We start from the raw sequence: 27291 nt of genomic DNA, 5'->3' as shown, positions 1-27291 counted from the left end.
CCCATATAAGTACCATGTAATTATCAACAAGTTTTACCTATTGCAGGACAAAGTTAATTTTCGCAGGCAAGAATCAGCACTGAATTAAACAAGTAATGCACGGCAGTTGGCAAAAAAAACTTGCTTTATAAATATTATACTTACAAGATAATATGTTAAATAATCAAATGCATGCTCAAACACATAAACTGCACAATAAGCTTACAGTAAGCTTTTTACACAATATCTGCTGGTAAATTCATATCTTCACACTGAGAACATTCAGTTTAGCAAATGCAGTAATAGTGCAGGATTGAAAATAGATACTAATAATGAGTGGTTCACAAACAACATGCAGAATAGTTCTGTTGTAGTTTCAACACTGTAATGATTATCCATCACTGACATCACTAAAAAATTCATTGTGTGCATCACATTCAAGTTGTGACTTAAAGGAAATGGAGGGTGACAGTATTAGAATGACATGTTGATGCTGCCCTGCACTACAGTTTATTAAGATAAGATTAAGCCACTTCTTTGACAATGATATTAACAATTGTATGACTGAGCCAGTTAGCATGAAACTGCATTCTGGATTGCCTTTTCCAGTACAAGTTACTTTGCTGGCTCAGCCTTTTTTCTGTGTGCTTCACTTCCTTATTTTCTTTAATAATTTCTTCATCTTTCTAAAGATAATAATAAGTTTGGCTATCAGAGTAGGTGTGAACTGACACTCCTTTAATAAGTTTGGTTGGAGGGGGAGCGTGAGGGGGTGGGGGGTAGGGGAGGGAGATTTTGGACATGCTGCGAGGTGTTGTCCCTTGTTGCAAGAAGTGAAGTCCAGCTCATTAATCCTAGGGGAACTTGGAGGTGGAATAAATTCTGCTCATTATACTAAGGGAACCTGGAGATTAATGAAGACTTCACCAGTTTAATTTGTAATGCTTTCACAAGATGCAAGTCAAAAAGAATGGAGCATAAATCTTCCTGCATCTGAGCTGTTCCCCCTTTCATGGGAACATCAGTATGCAGAAAATGCATTTCGGAATAAATAAGTAAAATATTCTAAAAAGTTATATGCAAAAATTTACAAACTTTAGACAACTGAGGAAGAACCATTGTGTGGTCAGAATTCATTTGTATTGATTTCTCCATCAGTAATTTTAATAAGTTTGTTCTTGAAATATTTGTCAGTAACAACTTCAAACATTTTCATTTTGTATATACTGCTCATCACTGCATTAATATTTTTAGGCATTCTTTTGTTCTTCTTTAAAAAAGAGAAGAGAAAGAGAGAGAGATTTGTTTGGCTTTTGGATGAAAGTGGACTCATTAAGAAATCAAAGGCTGTAAACATTCTTCTGGCAGAAAAAGTCTAAAAGGGTCAAAATATAACTTTGGTTGGGGGTTCTCATTATTACCTCAAGTCATTACAGAAAATGGACAAAAAAATCTAAATGACAACGAGCATATCAAGTTGTCAGGTTTGGTTCCACTGGATATGAGTCAGATGTATAGTTCTACACTGCCTTACTGTAGGATTAAAAAAAATGCAACTTCAAATATACGTTTGCAACCATTTCACTGCCTTCTGTACCTTCTCCTGCTCTTTGTATTATAAAATCAACTATACTTGATCCTCTAACACTGTGTCACTGCCCAGTTACTTCCTAAAGTATATTTTTCTATTAATTTATATTCTGATCTACTCTATTTAAATTATCCTCCAAGGCAGGAGAGCATTTCTGGGGATATCTTGGTTATTGCAGTAGAGGCCACAAGTTATAGCCCATGTTTGTACCTTTACATCAAATACCTTTTGCTGCTCATTTACACATTCATGTGATCAAATGGAAGAGCAAAAGGTAAATAAGAGAATGGAGTCATTAAGAGATATATATCCTTAAATGCAGAATAAGATGGAATGTAATTTTCAGTTACAGTACCTGATGTGTCATCTAACTGAAAATTACTTTCCATCATACAGTGTGTTCAAGAATATAATAACAAGGGTGAAAATTTACAGTTCCAAGCATATGATTTCCAATACTTATTCAATGAGGATTTAAAAAATGGAATTTTGCTTTGCTCTTCAAGTGCAATGCAATTTTTCATCAGAGGAATTATAATACAGTAAGACACAGATATATATTAATTTTTTATTAAAGCACCCAGACTTGAAATAACTGACCGAACACTTCATTATTTTTTTTCATTATTTTTTCAGTGGTCTGGTAATAAACTTCTGCTTCTTGGTAATGGAGCTATTGGAAGACTATTGCTTTCACCTATGGCAAACACACAAGAATCAAAGCAAATTTGTACTTCCAGACACTGAGGTCACTGTGCAAAGGTGAGAATAAACAAGAGGTACAGGAACTTAAGAAAAGGTTTTGTTGTCCATGACAATGTAATTGTTCACACTTGCAAGTAACATGATCTTTGGTTAAGAGTTTTTGATGAACAATATTAAAGCATACATGGTCATCCACAATGTTGTACTTCTTAATCTTAATCAACTCAGCTATGTAAAACAATTTATGGGTGGACTTATTTAAAAAATGGTCTTAAATATTCAATGAATTCATAGCTGAGTGGCAGATTTTTGTCTGTAAGCATTCAAAGAATGCACACATGCCTTTATGGAGATTGGATAACTGTGCTGAAATTGATTTTTTAAATCTATGGCATACTTTATTCAAATGCCTTCTAATAAAAGATTATTGCAATGCAATAATCAAGCAATCCTACTTAATTTCAAACCTCACTTTTTATACTGTCCATGTGCCATATCAGGTAGCAGAATAAAATTAGCTTCTCTTGAAGCAAATTCATGCAGCTTCATAATATTAGCAGTCCTTTTGTGCATTTCATATGCCCAGTAACTTAATAAACATTTCCGTAGAACCAATGTGAAACATACTGCATAGAAATGACAGTTGCCACTAAGCCAGAATATGTCATGAGAGCTATTCTATTACACAGCGATTATGGAATAGCACTGTCATATTTTGAAAATATGAAATAAATTATAATAAAATATTAAGTGAACACATTGAAAATGTTTACCACTACTACCCGATGATATATAAGAACACACTCACTGAACCACTCACTCACTCTCTCCTGTCCAATTACTGTCACACTTATTATATCAGTTCAGCCTAGCTGCTTTGTAAAGCACACAGCGAACTAACACTTCACAGAAGCAAAGTGCATCAGTAGTCCTATTACATGAACACAGAAACAGATTGCATTTACTTTTACATTACATTAAGCTAAAGCTCTAATAAAAGTTTTTTGGGACAATACAACGCTGATGAAAGTTTGTTTAAATAGCGTAACAACAGGTCTAAGCAAAAACTGGCAGTTTTTAAACTCTATAGTTATGCAGCAAATTTTGTTAAAGAGTAACTGCAGCAGTGCTACAGGGTGCAACCAAGTGGGGATTCAAAAAAAGTGTAAATTGATAGTGCACTAATAAATTACCTTATCAGGTTCTAGCTCATTTATGAGGTCAGCCTTCTTTTGTGGCACTTCCTCATCTTTAGTTATGTCAATTATTTCTTCCATTTGCTAAATACAACAATATAGTGGAGCATAAGTGTGAGGGTAAATACAAATTAAGTGAATGAAAAAATGAAACAAAAATGATTATTTCTCAAATATCTTACTTCAATGCAGCACCAGTTTCTCATCTGTGAAAATCACGCTCTAAACAAGAGTACATCCAGCCACTCTAAAATAAATGAATAATATCACTTAATCTCATCTATTTTCTCATTCAAAAAATTAAATTGTATGATATTCAGATACTCTGAAAAAATGGTAATAGTGAGACTCTGAGTATGTTGTGAAACAGAGACATTCTATACCTTAAAAATTAACTGTAATGCAGTTCACTAACAAATAATATAGAAATTATGTACAGTAATTTGCAATTCCTCAGAATTACATTAAAACAGAAAAATGAATTTTCCTACTGCTGTAATCATATAAAGTTCTGACAGAATGGAATGAATTATCAGAGAATGGTACATGTCAAGTCAGCAAATCAATGAATGATTTTAAAGAGGCCAACTATCAAGCTAATGCAAGTTAAATCTTTTTTCTGTAATGTCATATGTCACCAAAAAAATGAGGAAAGTTGTACTTAGTAATTCAACCACTTTAATCAGGCAAGATTCTTCTGAAGGGAGAAATCATGTATGGGGTTCCTCAAGACGCAATCCTAGGTCCACTACTGTTCCTCATATATACAAACGATCTTCTGTCTAATACACAACAAGCAGAATTTATTCTTTTTGGAGAGGACAATAGTATTGTAATCAATCGAAGGATACATACAGCAAGAGAAGAAATGGTAAACAATGTTTTTACAAGTATCATTGACTGGTTTCCTGAGAATGGTCTCACTCTCAATTTTATAAAGACACAAAAGATTCAGTTTTGTACATCTAGATGTACAATACCAATGATAAGTGTAACACATGGTACTGAAGTAATAAACAAAGTGGAAACTTCAAAATTTCTAGGTGTCCATATTATTGAGAATTTAGACTGGAAAAAGAACGTTTTGGAACTCCTAAAACAAATCAGTTCAGCCACATTTGTGATTAGAATAATTGCAATAACATAAGATTGCACAAAACGTAATGTTCATTATTCCACATTAAGGTTGTCTTGAGGACAACATGGGGAGCACAAGGCTGCAACCAAAGTTTTTCATCACTTACCCAGTGATACAAAATTTCTGACAGCAAAGCAACATTTGAAAACAAACTGAAAATGTTGACAACTACTTCTATTCAATTACAATTTATTCTGCAAATGATCCACGAAACTAATTCATTAGTCCCATCAACAAAGGAAAATTAATGCAAAAATTCGTGTAAAGTAGAGCCGTGTTGATTCAAGTTAACTGGGGTTGAGGCAACCTTGAATTACAAAAAACTCGGATAATATGGAAATATCATTAAATCAATGGGTAAATCAGGAATAAATGTTTAATGAGCACAACAATGATTAAAAAATAAATAAAAACAATACAACACAAACCTGCGTTATATGTACATATGTGGATACATATTTCCAAGTTGCAAAAGTACACGTTACATTTTAAAGAAACTGTCCATAGTCCATTGTTTTAAAATAGAACCTTGTTTTTTAACAACAATGTCATGCCATTTTCTAAGAAGTATGGTGTAATTGGTGTAGCTTCTGCTTGCTGCTCAATGTAGCAAAATGTCACATCTAGCACTGCCAAACCATCGATGTAATTTCTTCAGGCAATTACTCATCATCACTGTCTTCAGAGGGTTCACTAACCATTTCAACAACTGCAAAACCAGTCTCTTCAAACTGTTCAACCATTTTGAAATGTCACTTGCATTCACATTTTCACATCCAGAAGGTTTTTTCATCAGTTCTGCCAATGGCAGGTCATCTTCATCTGTACTGAAGGTATCTATTTCAAATTGTATAAAATCTGGTTCCATTACTTTTTTAGAGTCTCCACTCTTATTTCAGACCATGAATCGACTATTTAGTAAACTACAGCTTTTATCATATTCTCTCTCTCTCTCTTTTTTTCCGTTTTTATTTTTAGAAATTCTGAATCAAACGATAAGGATACCTTTTTTTTCCAAGCATTGTAAAATGCCTTGGTTCTTAGACTGAATTAAACACATCACATTAGTGGTAAGAAAACGCACAAGTACCTTCACATTGTAATTCTTCCTCATCATGGTGTGAAAAAGCATCGTCAAGCCTTAAGATTGCTTTGGAAGGGAAGAACATTTTCTTTGGCTATCTTTTGGTCTCTGGAACAAAATCTTCGAAAAACCACTTCTCAAAAATATTTTTGTCCATCCAAGCAGATTTTTGGTGGACATACATAACAGGAAGTGCAAAAGCAGGGATATTTTTTAAAGCTCCAGGTCTCCACTTGCATTCAGCACAGCAAGAACTGTTAAACTTTCTCTATGTTTTTTGTAGCCTGGGGAAGCCTTTTCTTCTTTTGAGGCTACACTTTTAGATCGAAGCATTTTATAATTTAGCCCTGTTTCATCACAGTTATACAGCTGATCGAGAGTACAAGATTTTCTTCTTGTAAAAATTTTCACAATTTCTCATAAAACAGTGTAACAGTTTGAAAATTCACAGAAAGTTTTTCACCACAAATTTCAAGCTGCTTTATGCTGTATTGCTTCTTCCACTTATCCAACCATCCTAAACTTGCAGTAAAATCGTCATAACCTTCCTTTAACTCATTTCCAAAAAATACAGCTTGCAGAATAGGCCCTGAAATGGGGTTTCCTTTTTATCTTTGTTGAGTAAACCAAATGAACAAATTTTCACTCATTTTTTCATACTCAGATTTCTTCACTGACTTCTGTTTAATGATAAAACACTTCTTTGATAAAAATTTGTCAATTTTGTCTCTGTTTCTATGCCAGTCTCCAACTGTCACTTCACTGACTCCATACTCAGCATCAAGTTTTTAAAATGTTTCTCCTTTTTCAAAGCCTACAGTTTCACATTTAGCAGCACAAATTTTCTTTTACTCCAACCACTCATTGTAATGTATGAATTAAAACATCAAGAAACACACAGTTACATGTACAGTACACAGTACATATGTACTTTAAAATCAATGTGACATGGGTGGGATCACTACAGTACAGATGTTACTTCACAACCAGCTAAAGTACATACAACAATGGTCAGCCAATGTTGTAAAATGTGTACTGTATTGTTACCTATGCATACTGTATTTTAATGAGCACTGTTGCTGAGTAGGCACAACACTAGGGGTAACAATAAGGATGGTATGGACTGTACAATTAATTGTTACGTGGTCCCAGTTAGTGAAAGGTTGACAAAGAAGCACCCTCCTTGAAACCCAATGGTACCAGTCCATCTGTAATAGAAATGCATTAGCAGTCTGATGCCAAAGTTATTTCTGTGCATTATGAATGAAAACTCTAAGTATGACAGCTTTACCTGTACCATACATGGAAACTGAAAGAAAGTTCAAAATGTAACACATTGGAAGCTGTGTAAAGCATATGTATGAAAATGGGTTTTTACTCTCGTTTTATGTAAATTTTAATTTTCTTAAGACCAGCTCAAATCAGACGGAACCTTGAAATTCCATGGTTCAAATTGCCAGGGATCTACTGTACATGCAAATTTTGTGCAGTGGTACGAGGGAGTGCCATGAACAATACATTAAAAATACTGACCAATGGGGTGTAATCACTGGGGCGAGGAGTGTTTAAAGGTCACTTCTTTTATGGTTGTCTTGAATAACTCAAAAACCATAGATTCACATGAAATGTTCTCCAGAACAAAATCAAACTACATTAAATTTCCTACAAGAAAGGTTCTACTCATTTTTCTCTAGTGCTAGTAGTTTCTGGGTTGCAGGAGATGGAAAATTTTCTGCTTATTAAAAATATTGTTTTAATGGTCTAAAATTGATGTTTATCTTTAAATGAAGTGGGTAAAAACAAATAATAAATGTGTGTAACATGTCTAAGTGCAGTAGATCCTTATTAAGGGATAAACTGTATTCCAGAGCGTAAGAGGGTGGATGGGGGAGGGGCAGGGGGGGGGGGGGGGGGGCGAGGCACAGGGGAATGTGTGAAATGGAAGCACGGGGGAAGATAGGTCACTGGAGTGTGTTCATTCACTCCCCTTCTTCATAGGTCTAAAAACTTAAGATTGAGCAGGTGATTACCCACTCTACGTATCCCACTATGTCAAAAGAAGCAACAACAGGACGTTTCACAAAGTTATACTGACCCTCCACAGTATGCCTTATTAATCACTGGCAACACAGTGTATAGACATGCAGGGTGTGTTTGTTTTCCACAGAATACATCAACACTACATGGAATGCAGATACGAGTTTTGTTAATAATGCTAACACAAGGAGCACGTGTACAGAATCTACATAAATCTCTGCACACTATTTTACATTAGTAGAGAGGAAAATGATTCTTAGTCATCCTATACGCCAGCTGTAGTTTACTTCCAGGAAAGGCAACTTCCCACACCATGAGTGTGGTTACAGTCAGACTTCACTTCCTGAGCATTTCTTGCACAGTTATCTTGCGTGGACAAACAAAACAACTTCACTGAGCTCGCATTTATATAGTAGAGTTATTTTAGTTTATTAAATGAGTATTTATTTGCATTTGTTAAGTGAGCTTTTATGTAAAATACATTCCTGTAAACACTGTCTGAAAAGTTTTTAATTTGTAAGAATGTTGTTGTCAGTGATCTATGTAGTGTTGATGGAAAAGGGATTGGACTTGTAAATGTATCACCTTGCTGCTCTCTATAATTGGCAACATATTATAAAGCCATGTAATTTTGTTGTAGTCATTTGATGGTGAATTAATGAATGACAAGAAAGTTCTTGCACATCTCCCATCTTTAACTGTTTTACTGGTAGACTGCATACATCTTTTTCATTCATGAATTTCTGGCACTTGCAGAGAGGGCAGCACTGAGTGGAGCCACTTGTCACACATCCACAGTATATCTTCGAAGATGGGTATGAATATGTCTGATGGAATGGGACTGATCATGTTCATGTTTAGAACAGTAATATGCTGTAATGCACTGCTTGACTTATGTTGAAATATTTGGAGTTCTTTAATAGCTAGGTGACCTACCTCTGTTGCAGAGGGGGACAATTTCAGCCTCTGGGCCTCTTCAGATGTTGGGAGAGCGGAGATTGGTGTGAGGCTTTTCATACCCCTCATGCTGTGAAAATTATTCCAGACAGTGATAGTGGAGACAATGAAACTGACATTACTGAATTGTATTGACAGCATGTTACATTTGGAACAAGCTCTTGAATATGGTAGACAGCTGACAGCTCCAACTGTTGAGCTTTTTTAACATAATAGTTCACTTAAATAAGTACTAATTTAATAAAAAGAAAATAGCTACACTATATAAACTAAAGTTCAGTGAAGTTATTTTGTCTATTCACATAAGAGAACTGAACCAGAAATGCTGAGGAGGTATAGTCTGTATGTAAACTGAAAATGCGAGCAGCACTTGTGGTGGGGGAAGTTGCTTTTCCCAGAAGAACACTACAGCTGCTGTACAGGAAAACTAAGAATCAGTTTCCCCTCTAGCAGTATAGGATAGTGTGCAGTGATTTACACAGATTCTGTCCACATGCATTTCTTGCATTAGTATTATTAATAACTCACATCTGCATTCCATGTAGTGTTAATGCAAAACATAGACTCCACAGGCATGTCTGTGTACTGCATTGGCAATGATTCATAAGGTGCAATGTGCAGGGTCAATATAAGTTAGTTAAACACCCTGCAATTGCTTTTTTTATGTAATTGTGTAGGCAGCATGAAGAATCACTTGCACAATCTTCAGTTTGCAGACCTATGAATGAGGGAAGTGCAAGAACATAATCGGTGACCTACCTTCCCTTGCACTTATACTCCACACATCTTTCCTTGCACTTCTACCCCATACATCTTCCATCACACTTCTACCCCACACATCCCTCCACTCCACTCTGTTGCACCCACAGAACACAATTTACCCCTTAATACAGCTCAATTGCACTTATATGTGCTACAAACATTTAATATTTGTCTTAATCCACTTCATTTAATGATAAACATAAATTTTATACCATTAAAACATATTTCCAATAATCCACAATTTTTTCCATCCCCTGCAATACAGAAACTACTAGTCTTAGAGAAAAAATCCATTTGGCATTTTTTGTGGGAAATTTAAGGTGGTTTAATTTTGTACTGGGAAATATTTTAACTAGAAGCCTCCGTTTTTGAGTTATTCAAGAAAAATATAAAAAGTGACCACTAAACATCCCCCGCCCCAATGTTTACACCTCAACAGTCAGGATTTCTAGTATGTTGTTCAAGGCCCCCTTTCCTACCACTGTACAAAAATTTGTGACTACATAAATTTTTACCAGTTGAACTTAATTGGTCTTCGTTGACTGGATTAAATAGTCGCCGAGTAACTAAACTGGTTAACCATATAAATCAAATGAGTAATCACTACAGAACATAGTCATAAAATCACTTAAATAAATTATTCTGATAATCCACAACCCTCACACTCCATGTGTGTACACTTTACTTAATTAGAATGAATCTGGTCGGGAACAGTTAACTGCAGCACAGAATCATATGAATATGGTTCTGTGCTACAGTACCAAGGGTCAGACAGGGCCAGTATCACAAATAAAACTATCTGCACTGTCCACAAGTATAGGAAATATCATAATATAGTATGCAATTTGAGACTCTGGCTTTGACTAAATGGTAAATATTCCCAACACATTTATGGAGTGACAAAAATTAAGAAATTAATCTGAAAGGGCAATAAGAATGGGACACAGATGTAGCTGCAATATTTGGAAAAAGGTTTTGAAATGGGACAAAGGTTTTGAAGTGGGAGAGTCAACCTGTACAGAATAGGAAATTAACTATTTTACTGCACAAACTACCACCTTTTTTTTCCTTCTTTAGGTCCAGTAGCATAATGTATGCTAGATGATGACATGATTATTAGAAAGATGCACCAGAATACCTACTTATAATAATTAATTTTTATTAATCAGAGACTATTTCAGCAACTGTTGCCATTGTCGACTACCTGGTAGGTTGTTGGTTGTTTTGGGGGAGGAGGCCAGACAGCGAGGTCATCGGTCTCATTGGATTAGGGAAGGATCGGGAAGGAAGTCAGCCTTGCCCTTTGAAAGGAACCATCCCGGCATTTGCCGACTACCTGCAAATACAATTTTGTTGAGAACATCTATAAATGTGAATAACATTTATATTAAGGTGGTTATATTGTATCACATCCATAATGACATGACATCCATATTACATCATTAGTCAACTGTCTTATAACTGTCAATGTTTCGATTAGATGGTAAATGACATAAATATATTGGAAATAATATGTTAATTATGGTTTGACAGTAGTTTGACAGTTCTACTCTTATGGCGCTGGAGTATACAGATGAACAGTAATATTAATTTATCAACTATATTTTGTCACAGTTATCTTTAGTTTTTGCATATGTTATTTCTGATTTATCCATTTTCGTGTTCTAAAAGTTCAATACAGTATTTGAGGTAGTATTTGTGTCTGAATTCTGTATGCTTGTTTAATATTTCTTGTGGGTATTTTTTCTTGTGTATATAGAATTCCAATTCTTCGAGAATGTTCATTGCAAAACCTTTTTGTATTCTGTACAGGATTTGGAGGGCATTTTCGATTTTATCAGCGGTGTGGTTTTGATTTTCCAAATTTAGAAACAAGCCCGACTGGTTATTCTCCCTGTTTCTTATGTGTTGCTTATATCTGTACATATGTACTTGATACCCTCATGTTGGTAGATATCAAAAATATCCACCAAAAACTCTACTAACTAACCATAAAATAAATTTCACTTTGGAAATGGAGAAAGATTTAACTACCTAGAACTAGACCATTAACTATCTAGACTTCACCACTGGCAAAACAATAATCACCACAAATTTGATATCTATAGAAAGAATACCACTTCTGACAAAATTATAAATGCCAATTCCTGTCATCCAGTGTTGCATTAACTAGCATTTTTTCCATTCAGTGATTACTCTGTAGAGTAAACCAGCAACTCAAAAAGAACTTTACACACTTTGTTATATAGCCTATACTTTGATCAAAACATAATCACAAAATTATGCTACAACTGTAAAACACCAAAGCAAAACACATTACATAATGAGAAATGCCTAACTCGAGAAACAATACCTAAACAAAAAATAAAATACATACCAACAGTGTACATTGATAGAATTTCCAACAAAATTATTGCAATCTTTAAAGCCACAAATATTCAACTACACTTTAACACCAATAACAAACTTTCAATAAAATTACTTTCCACCACTACTAGAATATCCACATGTGAAACGCAGGCGTGTATAAAATCACTGTGGCAGCTGTAATAGCTTTTACATTGGCCAAAGAGGAAGATATTCTAATGTCAGACGTAAGGAACCAGTATTAGAGAAAGTGAGAATAATCAGTTGAGCTTCTTTCTACATTCGAAAAATCAAAACCATACTGCTGATATAATAAAAAATACATTCAAAATCCTGCAGAGAATAGCAAAAGGTTCTGCAATGAATATTCTTGAAGAATTGGATACCTATACATACATGAGAAAATACCTACAAGAAATATTAAAAAAGCATACAGAATTCAGACACAAATACTACCTCAAATACTTCATTGAACTTCTAGAACATGAAAATGGATAAACGGGAAATAACATATGGAATAACTAAACATAATCATGACAAAATTTAGTAAAATAATTCTGCTGTTCATCTGTGTAATCTTTGTAAACATGTAATACCATAAGAGTACAACTATCAAACTACTGTCAAACCATAATTAATGTATTATTTTTAATATATTTACGTCACTTACCATCTAATCAAAACACTGACAGTTGTAAGGTAGTTCATTAATGATGTAATATGGATGTCACATCACTCTAGACATAAGTACACACATGCATCCCTCCTTGCTTCCCGACTTAGCAAGTGGCTTTGCAGTCACTTTAATATAAGTGACATTCACATTCACATGCTCTCACCAAAATTGTATTTGTAGGTGCTTCACAATGCTAATAAATGCCAAAATAGTCTGTCATTAATACAGATTAATTATTATAAACAGCTATTCTGGTGTATCTTCCAAATAATCTATTACCACTTGCTGTTATGATGCCTATAATCATCAGACACAGTTTCTCTTGAAAACTGTTTTGTTTTTTAATGTATAATTATACAGAGTTCATACAACTATTTGACTTTAAATAATTGATGATGATTAGAGAATATACAATAAAAATTATAGCAAATAAGGAACTGCCCTTTTGATTGGTACAAGTAATAAATTTTTTTTCCTGAAATTGGATGAAAAAACATAAATTACAGTATTTTAAGAAGACTGGAAACTATTTTTATCTCAGTAAATGGGACTGAATTTTTGAGGGTATCTTAGTTAAGTGTCTGCTACTTAAAACCACTTATTTTACTGACATTTTGAGAATGACGTGAACAGTGAAACTGGTTGAAATTTTAATATGCGCCTTAATATCTCTCTTCGAGAATGATTTAAAAATAGCATACTTTAGTCTGTCTGGAGATACACCTTGCAGAAATGATGTGTTACATATATGATCAAAAACGACTATACCAGGAGAATTGCCTATCAATATTTTGCCTGAAATATTATCTGCACAATTATTTCATGCCCCCTTTATGAAATGTTGGAGTATCATGAAATTAGCTCAATGGTTGTGGTACTGAGTTTCACTTATGCAGCAATGCTTTTCCTTTTAGATGATTGTATTAAATTTTTCCATTATGTTTGAGACTACTCTTTTATAGTTACAAAATCATCCCATTCATTTACAGACTTCCAAACTTCACTTCTGACTTCTATTCCTCAAATTATCCTGATTTTATTTTCAGAATTAATTTTTAATGCAGTTTAAAAACTTTTTTTAATAACACCTCTCTATACAGAACATTTTCTTCAGTAATATGAAATCAGTAGAAACCTGAGCTCATTGTTACCATTTCGTACATTATAATTTTGTGCTAAATTTTTTGCCAACTCAACTTTGAAGTAAATAACACTTTGTTTTTACTAAAAATTCATAAACAAATACATGGCTAACTGTTAACTTTGCTTCAATTGTTTCAACAACATGTCAAATTTGCTCCCTGCCTCTCACTATCACACCCAAGTAATTATAATTTGAAAATTGTAATTACTAATATTTACAAATTTATTTGGAAAAACACACACCACTTGAAAATATGTAAACAAAGAAGAGTGATATTAAGGCGACAATATTGTGCTTATTCATTACTGTTAGAATTGTTGACCGGAATTTCATCCCTTTTGCTCAAGCAGTTAGTAAAGCATGCTATCACAATATTCTGAGGTATTTCAGTGAGGATGTAAGGCAAAGTTGTCCAGATATGAGTCACAGAAACAAAGGGGTGCTCTACAATGACAACACATGTCCAGATAAGTTGTGCATTGCGCAAGTTTCATTTTCTAAAAGTAAGATGCCAGCAGCTACCAACCCATTGTACGTATCAAGTATCAACCGATGTAGCTTGTTTCTCTTCCCAAGAGGAAAGTCAGTTTGAAGAGGAAAAGATTTGATACAGTTCCTAAAATGCAAGCACAAGTGTAGAAAAGGCAAAATGCCCTAACAAAGTATCACCAGGAATAATTTCAGAAGTGACAGTAATTCTGGCAATTACACATGCTTACTGAACCAGGTTTAAACTGAAAGTAATGTTGTAGAACAAGTAAAAAGTAATTGTTCTAATTAATACATTTCAGAAAATTTTGGATAGATACTCTTAAATAATGGTGTCACCTTATTTTTAAATCACTGGTACAGACAAAAATATTTATTCACGCATTAACAGGAAATTGTGCATCACAATATATTCATGGGCACAATAAACTCCACATCATTGTTATGTAAAGTTCATTTGCAGACATACAAATACTCCTGGAATATGCATGCAAAGCAAACCTGGACTTTAGCTAAAACTAATTAGTTAACATATGTGATAAAATTCAGTATGCTTATTTATTAATACTAAGAATAGTATAAAATTTATATGTCTGTCAATCAGATTTCCACATTATGTTGTGTTATATCCTGCGACTGGTGAGGTGTTGCTGCGTATGCATGTTTGAATTAGTTGTCAACTGTATCAATGCTGGCCGGTCACTGGAGGCTGCCTGTGGAAGGTGTGCACAGGGCTAGGTCTCCACCATAACGTCTACTGGCAACTCACGCACATATATGCGCGGAACAACACTATCCGTCTCTCTTGTGTGTCTTCCAGTGTGCTGTTCATATCAGTGTACTGTGTCTTGTTATGTAGGGATTCATGAGCTCTGTTGTCCATTGTAGTTGAGTACTTCATGAATAAAGCCGTATTTGGGTTACTTTGGACTGGTCTCATGTACTATTTAGTTACAACACAATTAGATACCATCCTTGTCACCAACTGTGTCATAACTATGTATTACATGAGACCAGTGCAAAGTAACCCAAATATTACTTTATTCATGAAGCCCTCAACTACAATGGAAAACAGCCTCCCTTTAATCACCATGTAACACAACACAGTACACTGATGGGAATGGCACTCTGAAAAGGCACACAAGAGAGTTAGTTAGCACTGCTTGTTGCATATATATGTGTGAGTCAGTGGTAACAACGTGCTGGAGACTGCATGCACACCTCCTACATGCAGCCTCCAGCAGCTGGACCATGCTGATACAATTGGCAACAGAGTCAAACATGCACACACAGTGACACCACATTCAGTGCACACGTAGTAGTCACAAGATATAACATGTTGTGTTAATTGCAGTGTTTTTAATGACTACTTAAGTATAGCCACAGAGTAATCTAAATACATGCATTTATTTAAGGAAAGCAAGAAGGAATTAGGCTATAAGCATGTATTCTTGTCAGGAGTTCAAAGGGCTTCTCTGTCTTCTTTAACAAGCTTCAAAACACAAAAGGCATGCCACTGGAAACACTGAGAAACTGAAGTGGCTTTTCTGCCACCAAAGAAAATTATTAGCCAAGCTCACTTCTGAAGCATCATACACCATCATGTAAGAATGTATAATTAGTAAAGATAGTTAGTTAATTATACTAGAAGAGTTTATAATAGCTGCTTCTCTCTAACAATGTATTCTACATGCTTAAGAGTTCCACTAACGGACCCTAATGGACTGTTTGAAGTGTCTGGATTCTGTTGTATCTACATCCCATTGTTGTGAGTAAGAGTGAGTCAGTGAGAATTATAAAACTGTATTACTCAATTGTAACTGAAGTCATACACAGAATTACCTTAAGAGGCTCCAATTTCTTTGTTGGTTCAACTTTGTTTTCTGGTGGTTTCTCCTCAGTCTTTGTCTCAATGATTTCCTCAGTTTTCTAAAGATATCAGTGAATTATGTTGTCAGTGTGAGCATAAATCAGTACTGACTGAGTGCAGAATGTGATTAAATCAAAATGATTTCACAGTTCTGAATAAGAGCATGCTGACAGAATAGGGTAATTGTAACTTATGCCAAAATAAACAAAAATGTTCCATGATGTGCAGCCATATATGTCCTTCTATACAGGGAAAAGTATAAAAATTATGATTCATGTGTCTGAAAATGCTTTTTGTGATGTGTCAGTGCAATATAATCTTCACAGTTTCATTTCCACAAATGTTTCAGAAAGGTGTTTCTCTCTTTCTCTTTCCATGTCCTGGCAAAGTGCTAGTGTATCACAGACCAGCTCCTTATGTAGGTATTGGCGGCAAGCATTTAATTCTTGTAACAGTTACTCCACAACAGTTTAACAATGGCCCAGCTGACTGTTCATGTAGCCCGCAACACGAGTCTGTCACCCACCACAGCTCTGCATGATGCATCTTATAGCATCAAAGTTTATGCCAAGCAGCAGAGATGGCAAAACTCTTATCTTCATTAACAAGATTGATCAATATTTGTATCTCGACTGCCTCCTTAGTAATACCTCCTCAATAACTGCCTTCCCAAGTCCTATATTGCATACATGTTCACTGCTATGTATGTGATACAGTGCTGCAGTTCTTCCACATAAAATTATCCACATTTGCATGGAATGTGAAGGCCCCTAGAGTACAAATTCTTTGATTATCTTCCAGACTGCCCAAAAGATTCCTTATTTTTACTGGTGGTCAAAATATGGGCTAGATAATTTTCTTAGGCAGAGCATGCAAGGTTCAAAACGTAGTTCTAGTAAAACCCATGCCTCTTGGAGGGGAACCGTTGTGAACAATAAATTGACACCAAAAGTCACCAATATACCTCTAGTTTTTGGGATGTCAACAAGAAAACAACAACATATCTCCCATGTGATGGAAACTACTATGAAAAAAATCATGGGGTTCCAATGGGCTTGCCTCCATCATCTGTCATGGTAAAGTTTTACATGGAAGAATTTGAAAAGATTGCACTAAGAACAGACCTACTACAGGTACACTGACAACATATTCGTAGTTTGGCAATATGGGAGGGGCTCTTTAGACAAGTTCTTCAACCACCTCAACAAGATTTATCAAAACAGTTGCTATGTTGAGGGAACAACTGCCTCTGGTTTTTGGATGTCCATGTAAAAATGAAACCTGATGGCACTCTGAGGCATAGATTTTACAGGAAACCACTCACAAATCCTGTATCTTCCAGCAACTAGCTGCAATCATCCAGGACAGTGATACTCTTGTCTGACAGCCCTGGTGCCCAGAGCAAATGTCGTATGTGATAACTGCAATGTATTGATGACACTGGACCATCTAAAAAAGACTTTTGTTTCCTATGGCTACAGACATAATGAAATTAAGAAGACTCTGGGGGCACAGAGACACAATGACAAGAGTAAAGAAGGAGCAAACAATGAAAGGGAAAAGAAGATTGCATTCCTGCAATAAGTTGGTGCAGCCTCCATAAGAATTGGCAAAACTCTGCCTAAGAAAGGTATAATGCACATAATTCGAAAAATTGCAAATATGAGGAAGCTTCAGGGCATATATCATATTCCATGCAAACCCTGGAAGTCTTACATCAGACAAATGCAGCACTGTCTCTCCTTGTGTTGCACTGTAAACATATATAACATAAGGCTAAGGCAGGACAATAAATCTGCACTGACTGAGCACAGCACAGCATAATGGAAAAGCACACGTTCAATTTCAAAAAGATAACTGTCAGCTGCTCAGCTAATGGTTTCTGCGAAAGCATTTTTAAAAAGGCAATCAACATAGAACTGTTGACAAATTTGTTAACCAAGGTAAGTGTTTTGCCCTCAGACCAGCTAAATAACCAACCTTTGAATAAATAAGATGGCAGACTCAGTGGGGTGCATTGCACAGGGAAGTGGTGGATAGATAGTGTATGTGAATTGCCAGCTATATAAATGACTGGTCAGGCCTCTGTTAAACTATTTTGAAGCACCTGTTGCAAGATTTAAATGCCTGCTGCAGTACCTGTATGAGGATGTGGTCAATGATACACTGGCACTTTACCAGAAGATATAAAGGGAGAGAGTAGTGTTTCCAAAATGTCATACTCACACTCTGATCTAATACAGCAAGAAACCTGTGAAGATATCATTAAATTACGATTCTTACGAATATTTTTGTAATATCTGACAACGAACTGAAAAATATTATAACAGAATAGCTGTGAAACATACTGCTAGTACATTTACGCACTAGAAGTATATTTAATGTAACAACAGAAAAGATACACAGAATATGGATTTAAAAAATCTAAAACAGTAGATACTAACATCCTGCATGTTCTCAGAGTGGATCTTTCACTCTGCAGCAAAGTATGCACTGTTTTCAGAACTCGAGCCCAGTATGGTACACATTTTTAACCTGCCAGCATGTTTCGGCATACTTATTATTAAGCATCACATTACATTAAAAGAATGTGTTCAGGATTTGGCGATTATTTATCAAACCGATAAAAAATTTCTGAGAGCCATAGCATTAATTACATACTTCACAAATAAAACACATAAATCTAGATGAGGTTGATATCATTTGAGCAACACCAATAGCTGACATTTTTTTACTTTCATAGGATTAATTACAGATGAAATATGCTATACATTTGCCAAAACCTTGTAATATACTCTAATACATTTTATTCAACACAAATGTCAATTTTTATTGGTAAATAAAGTGCTGAACACACTGGGTAGTGAACTTAAGTATATTTTTCAATCAGTAAATAAGGGGAATACCTACTGTTCACAATACATTATGTTACTATTGTAGTCAAAATTCCACACAGACATATCCTCCTGAATTCATCATGTGTTAATACGAATACAGAGATAAGTCAACAGACAATACTTCAAGATGTGAAAGGTTTATCAAATATATATTTTGTAAGCATGGAATCCATTCCAAGACTTTGCCAAAAAGTCATGGAATACAATTTAACAGAAGGGGCAAAAATTTATTGGGCCAAAAAATTAACTGTATGCTGGAAACTGTTAATAATAAACAATGTGTAGTTGCTGTTGTTTCAGCTCCTACAATTATGCCAGTAGAATCTGTGCAAAAAGATAATTCTCCCACAACTGAAGCAAAATCTGCTACAAATTAATCATATACTCCATAGACAGTAATGAATTAAACTATGTAAATTGTGGCCTGTTTTGGGATGTAAGATATTTGATGTCACCGACAACAATTTTACACTCCAGAAACTATATTTCTAGAAGACCCATGGAGCAGGATATGACTTCAACAGGCAGATATACAACTTACAGATAGAGTTTAATCATCAGCTCTGCAAAGAGACCTTCATTTTTTTCTTAATACACTGTTGGCCATTAAAATTACATCAGGAAGGATAACAAATAATGTAACATTATTGCTTATGGATGTACAATACAGAAGGAAGATTCCATGATTAAATTTGAAGCTTATTTGGGTTTATACAGGATATGAAATTAAATACACAGAGGTGTCATTTCCAGTAGCAAAACTGACTCTTGCCCAGCTGGGTATCAGGTCAAACTAAGCTTGGATGACAGACAGGGGTAATGCCATTCCATGCTGGTACAGCTCTTTGCCAGATTCCATTAATCGTATGTGGTCGGCAAGTGGTGGCATGCAAGTCACTCGACAACCCACAAACAGATATTATCAACAGGTGAGAGATCTGGATAACATTCTCGACAGAGCAACAGATGAGCACACACTGCCACAAGGTAGGTAAGAACAACACGGAAAACATGGTCTTCTATTAACTTGTTGAAAGATAACATTATGGAGACCTCAAAGACTGGCCACAGGTGCCAGCCAGAACAAGTCAGGAAATTACCACTAAGTGAACTATATGTGAGTGTGTTTTTCACCCAAAGGCAACTCACACCATCATGACAGCTGCTGTGCCCCATGACATTAAAAATGCAATCTCGCTACATTCAGTCTCCTTGGAGCTGCCATGCATTCATCATGACGCTGTACACAGAACTGAGACTCATCTGAAATGACAACATCTTGCCATTCATTTGTTCAGTGTTGTCATCTACATCTACATGGATACTCTGCAAATCACATTTAAGTGCCTGGCAGAGGGTTCATCGAACCACCTTCACAATTCTCTATTATTCCAATCTCGTATAGTGCGCAGAAAGAATGAACACCTGTATCTTTCTGTACGAGCTCTGATGTCCCTTAGTTGATCGTGGTGATCGTTTCTCACTATGTAGGTCGGTGTCAACAAAATATTTTCGCATTCGGAGGAGAAAGTTGATGATTGGAATTTCGTGAGAAGATTCCATCGCAACGAAAAACGCCTTTCTTTTAATGATTTCCAGCCCAAATCCTGCATCATATCTGTGACACTCTCTCCCATATTTCACGATAATACAAAATGTGCTGCCTTCCTTTGAACTTTTTCGATGTACTCCATCAGTCCTATCTGGTAAGGATCCCACACTGTGCAGCAGTATTCTAAAAGAGTACGGAAAAGTGTAGTGTAGGCAGTCTCCTTAGTAGAGCTGTTACATTTTCTAAGTGTCCTGCCAATAAAACACAGCCTTTGGTTAGCCTTGCCCACAATATTTTCTATGTGTTCTTTCCAACTTAAGTTGTTCATAATTGTAATACCTAGGTATTTAGTTGAATTTACGGCCTTTAGATTAGACTGATTTATTGTGTAACTGAAGTTTAACGAGTTCTTTTTAGCACTCATGTGGATGGCCTCACACTTTTCGTTATTTAGGGTCAACTGCCACTTTTTGCACCATTCAGATATGTTTTCTAAACCGTTTTGCAGTTTGTTTTGATCTTCTGATGACTTTATTAGTCGATAAACGACAGTGTCATCTGCAAACAACCGAAGACGGTTGCTCAGATTGTCCCCCAAATTGTTTATATAGATAAGGAACAGCAAAGGGCTTATAACACTACCTTGGGGAACACCTGAAATCACTTCTGTTTTACTCGATGACTTTCCGTCAATTACTACGAACTGTGACCTCTCTGACAGAAAATCACAAATCCAGTCACATAACTGAGACGATATTCCATACGCACGCAATTTCACTACGAGCCGCTTGTGTTGTGCAGTGTCAAAAGCCTTCCGGAAATCCAGGAATACGGAATCGATCTGAAATCCCTTGTCAATAGCACTCAGCACTTCATGTGAATAAAGAGCTAGTTGGGTTTCACAGGAACGATGTTTTCTAAACCCATGTTGACTGTATCAATAGACCGTTTCCTTCGAGGTAATTCATATTGTTCGAACACAACATATATTCTAAAATCCTGCTGCATATCGACGTAAATGATGTGGGCCTGTAATTTAGTGGATTACTCCTACTACCTTTCTGGAATATAGGTGTGACCTGTCTTTGGGTACGGATCTTTCGTCAAGCGAACAGTTGTATATGATTTTTAAGTATGGAGCTAATGCATCAGCATACTCGGAAAGGAACCTAATTGGTATACAGTCTGGACCAGAAGACTTGCTTGTATTAAGTGATTTGATTGCTTCACTACTCCGAGGATATTTACTTCTACATTACTCATGTTGGCAGCTGTTCTCGATTCGAGTTCTGAAATATTTACTTCGTCTTCTTTTGTGAAGGCATTTTGGAAGGCAGTGTTTAGTAACTCTGCTTTGGCAGCACTGTCTTCAATAGTATCTCCATTGTTATAGCGCAGAGAAGGCCTTGATTGTTTCTTGCCACTAACATACTACACATACGACCAGAATCTCTTTGGATTTTCTGCCAGGTTTCAAGACAAAGTTTCATTGTGGAAACTGTTACAAGCATCTTGCATTGAACTCTGCACCAGATTTCGAGCTTCTGTAAAGGATCACCAATATTGGGGATTTTGCGTCTGTTTAAATTTGACATGTTTCTTTTGTTGTTTCTGCAACAGTGTTCTAACCCCGTTTTGTGTACCAAGGAGGATCAGCTCTGTCGTATTTGGTATAAATCTCTCAACTGCTGCCAATACTATTTCTTTGAATTTAACCCACATCTGGTCTACACTTATATTATTAATTTGGAATTAGTGGAGATTGTCTCTCAGGAAGGCGTCAAGTGAATTTTAATCTGCTTTTTTGAATAGGTATATTTTTCGCTTATTTTTTGAGGATTTGGGGATTACAATATTCAGTCTCGCTTGTTATTAACTCAGGATTATTTATTGCTAACAGGTCAAGTGTGTTTTCACAACTGTTTACTATTCGCATGGGCTCATGAACTAACTGCTCGAAATAATTTTCAGAGAATGCGTTTAGCACAATTTCAGATGATATTTTATGTGTACCTCCGGAATTAAACATGTATTTTTGCCAACATATCGAGGGTAAATTAAAGTTACCACCAACTATTATTTTATGAGTTGGGTACGTGTTTGAAATCAAACTCGAGTTTTCTTTGAACCTTTCAGCAACTGTGTCAGGAATCTGCAGCCTACACAGTCGCAGAACCGTCTGAGCTTCTGATTCAGACCCACCACTCAGCTCTGTACCAGAGGTCCACATTCGGTCCTGTCGACTATGCTACAAATGGTCAGCTCTGCTTTCATCTTGCAAGGAAGACTGGCAGCCTTCACCACTTCTGTTAGCTGCTCGAAACCAGTGAGAATATCTTCTGATCCAAAGTGACCCACATCATTGGCACTGACATGAGCAACCACCTGCAGTTGGCTGCACCCTGTGCTCCTCATGGTATCCAGGAGGACCCTTTCCACATCTGGAATGACTCCAGCCGGTATGCACACAGAGCGCACATTGGTTTTCTTACCCTCCTTGTGAGTCATGTCCCTAAGGGTCCCCATAATGGGTCTAGCATTGGAGCTCCCAACTGCCAATAATTCCACCCTCTGCGATTGCCCGGATCTTGCAGGCTGAGTGGTTTCCTCTGAAACAAGACAGGCGACAGCATATGGCTCAGTGACAGTGTCAGCCACAGACAGCACCTGGAACCTGTTTGTCAGACAAACCAGGGAGACCTTACGTGCGGCCACCTGGAAAGTCTTTCACCGGCTGCTTCGCCCTGGGGCGACCTCCCACTCGACCACAGGTGAGGGGTCGGCCTCAGTGCAAGCAGTAACTGGGTTTGCCACCGATGAGGACCGATCGGAGGACTCTGACGTGCTGGACATCCATTGGATCGTCGAGTGCACTACTCTCAGCAAGCCTCAATTTGATGCTACATTAAGGGAAGCCATAACAATGGTTGCCGAGCAGACAGCTCCTAGTGCCCCAGGCACCATTGCACTGTCTGTATGCATACTTGTCATGCTATATGCTATTGGTTAGCCTTGCCCACAATATTTTCTATGTGTTCTTTCCAACTTAAGTTGTTCGTAATTGTAATACCTAGGTATTTAGTTGAATTTACGGCCTTTAGATTAGACTGATTTATCATGTAACTGAAGTTTAACGAGTTCTTTTTAGCACTCATGTGGATGGCCTCACACTTTTCGTTATTTAGGGTCAACTGTCACTTTTCGCACCATTCAGATATTTTTTCTAAACCAGCTTTCCTGACTCAGGGTATGTGGCAAGTCTGCATAATCCTACATGGTTGAGTGAATAATACACCTGTCCTCTCGAGTGCTAGTCCTGCGGGGTTGCTAAGGTTAAGCATGGCAATGAGTATGTTCCTCCTGTACCTATTAATTGCATATTCACATGACAGTAATAGGACCAACCAATACAAGCAGCATTATTGTGGAACAACAAACAGCAATCAACACAGGCCACGATCCTGCTGCTGTCAAATTCTGGCATGCTGGTAGACTTTCTCATTCTTACATAAGGATTATCATGATCTTCTTGCAAACAAACAACATTCAAATGTTATTTTTGCACAAGATACCTTCTGTGTAATTTTTCCTTATATACAGAATGTAGATGGCATTATCCTTCCCTACTTTGTGCAATTGTGCTGAAATGCTAATCTACTGTGTATCCAAGTTGCATGCCATGGTGTTGCAATTTTAATGGAAAGCCATATATTTACAAATGACATGCCAAGCTCTATATCAGCAGCAAGTACAATATTGTTTGCAGATGACACCAGTCTGTTTAACAGGAAATGAATGAATCTGACTTACAGGAAAGTGTCACAGTGGCAACAGAAGAAGCAAACAATGGCTTAGGCACAACAGACTGATTGTAAATGAAAAAAGGATTAACTTCAGCCATATGATGAACAAACTAGGAACCAATTTAACAGTAAACCTTGGGCAGTGTTCAGACCTGGCAAACAACTCACATTAAAATTTTGAAAAATGTGGTTGGGTGAACATTTAAGGCTGGAGAAATGTACGTAATTGTTAAACAACAAAAATTATGTCTGTATTGTTATGTTTTAAGAATGCTTAAATATTTCTATAGTACTGATACAGCGTTGTGTACTATTTTGCATTCATGCATAGGATATTATGATAGGGAACAGTGTTTTGGTGGAATATCAGTCTGGCTAAAGACTCATATATATAGTTCAAAGAAGAGAAATAAGAATCATCAGATGGGTCACACCGAGAGAATCACGTATGTATATTTTCAAAAAAATAATGACCTCAGCATTTTTCTATATTTATTAACGGTCAATTACATAGCTTGGAAACAAGAAATATTGACAATTTTCATAAACAAACACAAAAAAGCTATGTATCAAAAAAGTGCATTGTATTAGGTGAAAAATCTTTTTAGTGCATTTCCTAAGGAAATACAGGGTTTGTCTGTAAAGTAGTGAGACTGGGTCTGGTAAAAAAGAAAAAGTTATATATATTGATCCAAACAGTACATATTGTTAAAATTTTTCAAAATAGTCTCCTTGAGTATCAATACACTGCTTTCAATGTGATTCCCAAACTGCAAAAGCTCGACAGAAGTCAGTTGGTGTCGCCTCTTTCACAGACTCTGTGACTGCCTGTGGATGGCGGGAAAATCACTGAAATGGTGACCCTTCAGGCTTCTCTTGAGCCTTGGGAAAAGAAAAAAGTCTGGTGCACTCATATTGGGGCTCTACGGTGGCTGCTGCAAGGTTGCAACCCCTTTCTGGCCCAGGCAGGCAGTCACAACAAAGGTGGTGTGGACTGGAGCATTGTTGTGGTGGAATTTCCAGCAACCAGCAAGCTCCGGTCATTTCCATTTAAAGGCTCTGTGGAGCTGTGCAAGGACTTCTTTGTACAAAATGTCATTGACAGTTTGTCCTAAAAGTTCAAAGTCTTGTATTTTTTTCCCAATTTTGGCCACATTTTTGTCCAAACCACTCATTGCACATCATCCAGATTGCTCCGTGTCTTTAACAAATGCTGTCTGTTCTCGAACTCCTGTACAGCCTGGGTCCTTGGCAGGCATTCATCTTTGTAAGCCTCCTTAACCAAAGAAAATGTGTTGGAAGCAGTTTCGCCCAGGTGAAAGCACAATTTAATTGCATAGTGCTGCTCCAGTGAATGCTCCATTTTTCACGTTTTCTGCTACGCCCAAAACTTAAAACCAGCTTCTGCACGAGTCATGATCTTCACTGTGTCAGAGTCTAGACATAACTGCTGCATGATTAGCTCTGAAACCCCCCCCCACCCCCCACTTACACACACACACACACACACACACACACACACACACACACACACACACACACACACAAAAAAAAAAAAAAAATTGCTCTGCCAGAGAGTTTCATTGCTTTATGGCCAAACTCAGTAAAAATAATTTCAGAACTCCATAAATTTTAAAAAGAACCAAAAGTATTAATTAGCAACACACTATATTTTACTATCTTTTGGTATAGTTTGTATCAGGAAACTGATATAATACAGTATATTCTGAACAATGTATTTCCTCTATTTACTGACTGAAGAATATATTACTTTTCATTACCCACCTTGTCTTTTTTTTAAATTACAGTTATGTTGAGAGTTTATGCAGGCAATGGTTACATACTGGGATGACCATAAAAGTCATAGGTCAGTAAAAGCAATGTGTCTGACAATATGGTTGCCTGCATCACATAAATGCTAGAAAAAAAATTTAATAATACACCTGAGGCCTACACTTAAGAAGCAACTCTTGTGGTAATGTACTGGTATGAAACAAATTCACCAGCACTTTAACCTTTCAATGCAATATATTTAGTACTCAACAGATAAATATAAGAACTGAAAACTGATCTTCAAACAGAAAGTCTATTGAACATATACACAAAAATATTATTAAATCTCATTTCACTACTCACATACGCAATTATAATTAAATGTCCTTTCATTGCATACATAATTATCTGTTTGTGTACTTCTCAAATTATATGGCATGTGGGATTTGTCCAACATTACATTAAATATCTTGAACCTGACATATCCTCACAAATGAACATTCATAGCCATAATTTAAGGGATCTTAGAGATAGATGTAACAAAACACAGCATCTAAAACAATAAAACTTTTCAAGGTATGAGACATCATCATGTCATTATATAGCCCAGTGTTTTGACCATTGTTGCAAGATGTCTTCAACATCAGGTTTACTACTAGGTCAATGTCACTTCAGAGCTTATATAATGATATTTCGCCATCTCCAGTTATCAGCTGTCAAAAACATCACTGGGTCTAGATGTCTAGTTAGAGCTGTGTATGCTCCTAGATATGCTTATGCAATTCCAATGTACAGCAGAGCAACATCAGGGAATCCTTCTGTCCCAGTTCAAGCATACAAGAGTGTGGTGAGAGTATTACCTTGTGCAACCCGGTATGGCACAAGTGTCCGATTACAGACACCCATTGGGTGCTTGCACCTAGATGGTTGACCACGAATTAGGTTGTCGCTTCAAGCCTCAATAATTGGCTCTGGACTAAGAGGCCCTGAAGTAATTGGTGGAAACTTAGCATCCAACTGCTTTCTCTGCATCATTTATTCCAAAACCATTTGATGAACAGGGCATGTATACCCCCTATGTGCTGGACAGGTGAGGGATCAACTGTTTTGTCCCAACAGTCCAAGGTCAAGCAGCCAATTATGTACACAGGGTGTAAACTGCGAGAAGGCAGACAATGTGAGATTACCTGATTTGTCTTTTCTGCTTGGTCTGGAAAGCTTTGGTGTTGGTTTGGATCTATGAGGTGAGATTCTTGGCTTTTTCTGGCAAG

At 36.4% G+C, this 27291-nt stretch overlaps 2 protein-coding genes across 22 annotated transcripts in view; both read right to left on the bottom strand.

The window, feature by feature from the left end:
• Nucleotides 1-27291, bottom strand: part of LOC124721411 (twitchin) — a 377390-nt gene that overhangs the window by 344523 nt on the left and 5576 nt on the right. For 8 of the 20 annotated variants that reach the window (XM_047246361.1, XM_047246360.1, XM_047246362.1 and 5 more), the window contains exons 1-2: nucleotides 3654-3692; nucleotides 3469-3555 (exon numbers count right to left, since the gene is read on the bottom strand). The exons of 4 other annotated variants lie outside the window; for them this stretch is intronic. In XM_047246361.1, coding sequence (XP_047102317.1) covers nucleotides 3469-3555; nucleotides 3654-3677 — 111 coding nt within the window. In that variant the 5' untranslated portion in view covers nucleotides 3678-3692. Of the gene's footprint in view, nucleotides 1-3468; nucleotides 3556-3653; nucleotides 3693-15967; nucleotides 16055-27291 lie in introns of those variants that run through there. 8 more of the 20 variants (XM_047246371.1, XM_047246372.1, XM_047246375.1 and 5 more) reach the window with 4 other exon arrangements.
• LOC124721414 (muscle M-line assembly protein unc-89-like) overlaps nucleotides 6607-27291 on the bottom strand; it is a 171703-nt gene continuing 151018 nt past the window's right edge. For both annotated transcript variants that reach the window (XM_047246380.1, XM_047246381.1), the window contains exon 18: nucleotides 6607-6901. In XM_047246380.1, the coding sequence (XP_047102336.1) occupies nucleotides 6737-6901 (165 nt within the window). In that variant the 3' untranslated portion in view covers nucleotides 6607-6736. The remainder of the gene's footprint in view (nucleotides 6902-27291) is intronic.

This window comes from Schistocerca piceifrons, chromosome X (genome assembly GCF_021461385.2).
Source record: "Schistocerca piceifrons isolate TAMUIC-IGC-003096 chromosome X, iqSchPice1.1, whole genome shotgun sequence".
NCBI lineage: Eukaryota > Metazoa > Arthropoda > Insecta > Orthoptera > Acrididae > Schistocerca > Schistocerca piceifrons.
Note: the sequence above shows the minus strand (reverse complement) of the source record. Positions and strands in the feature narration are given on the sequence as shown.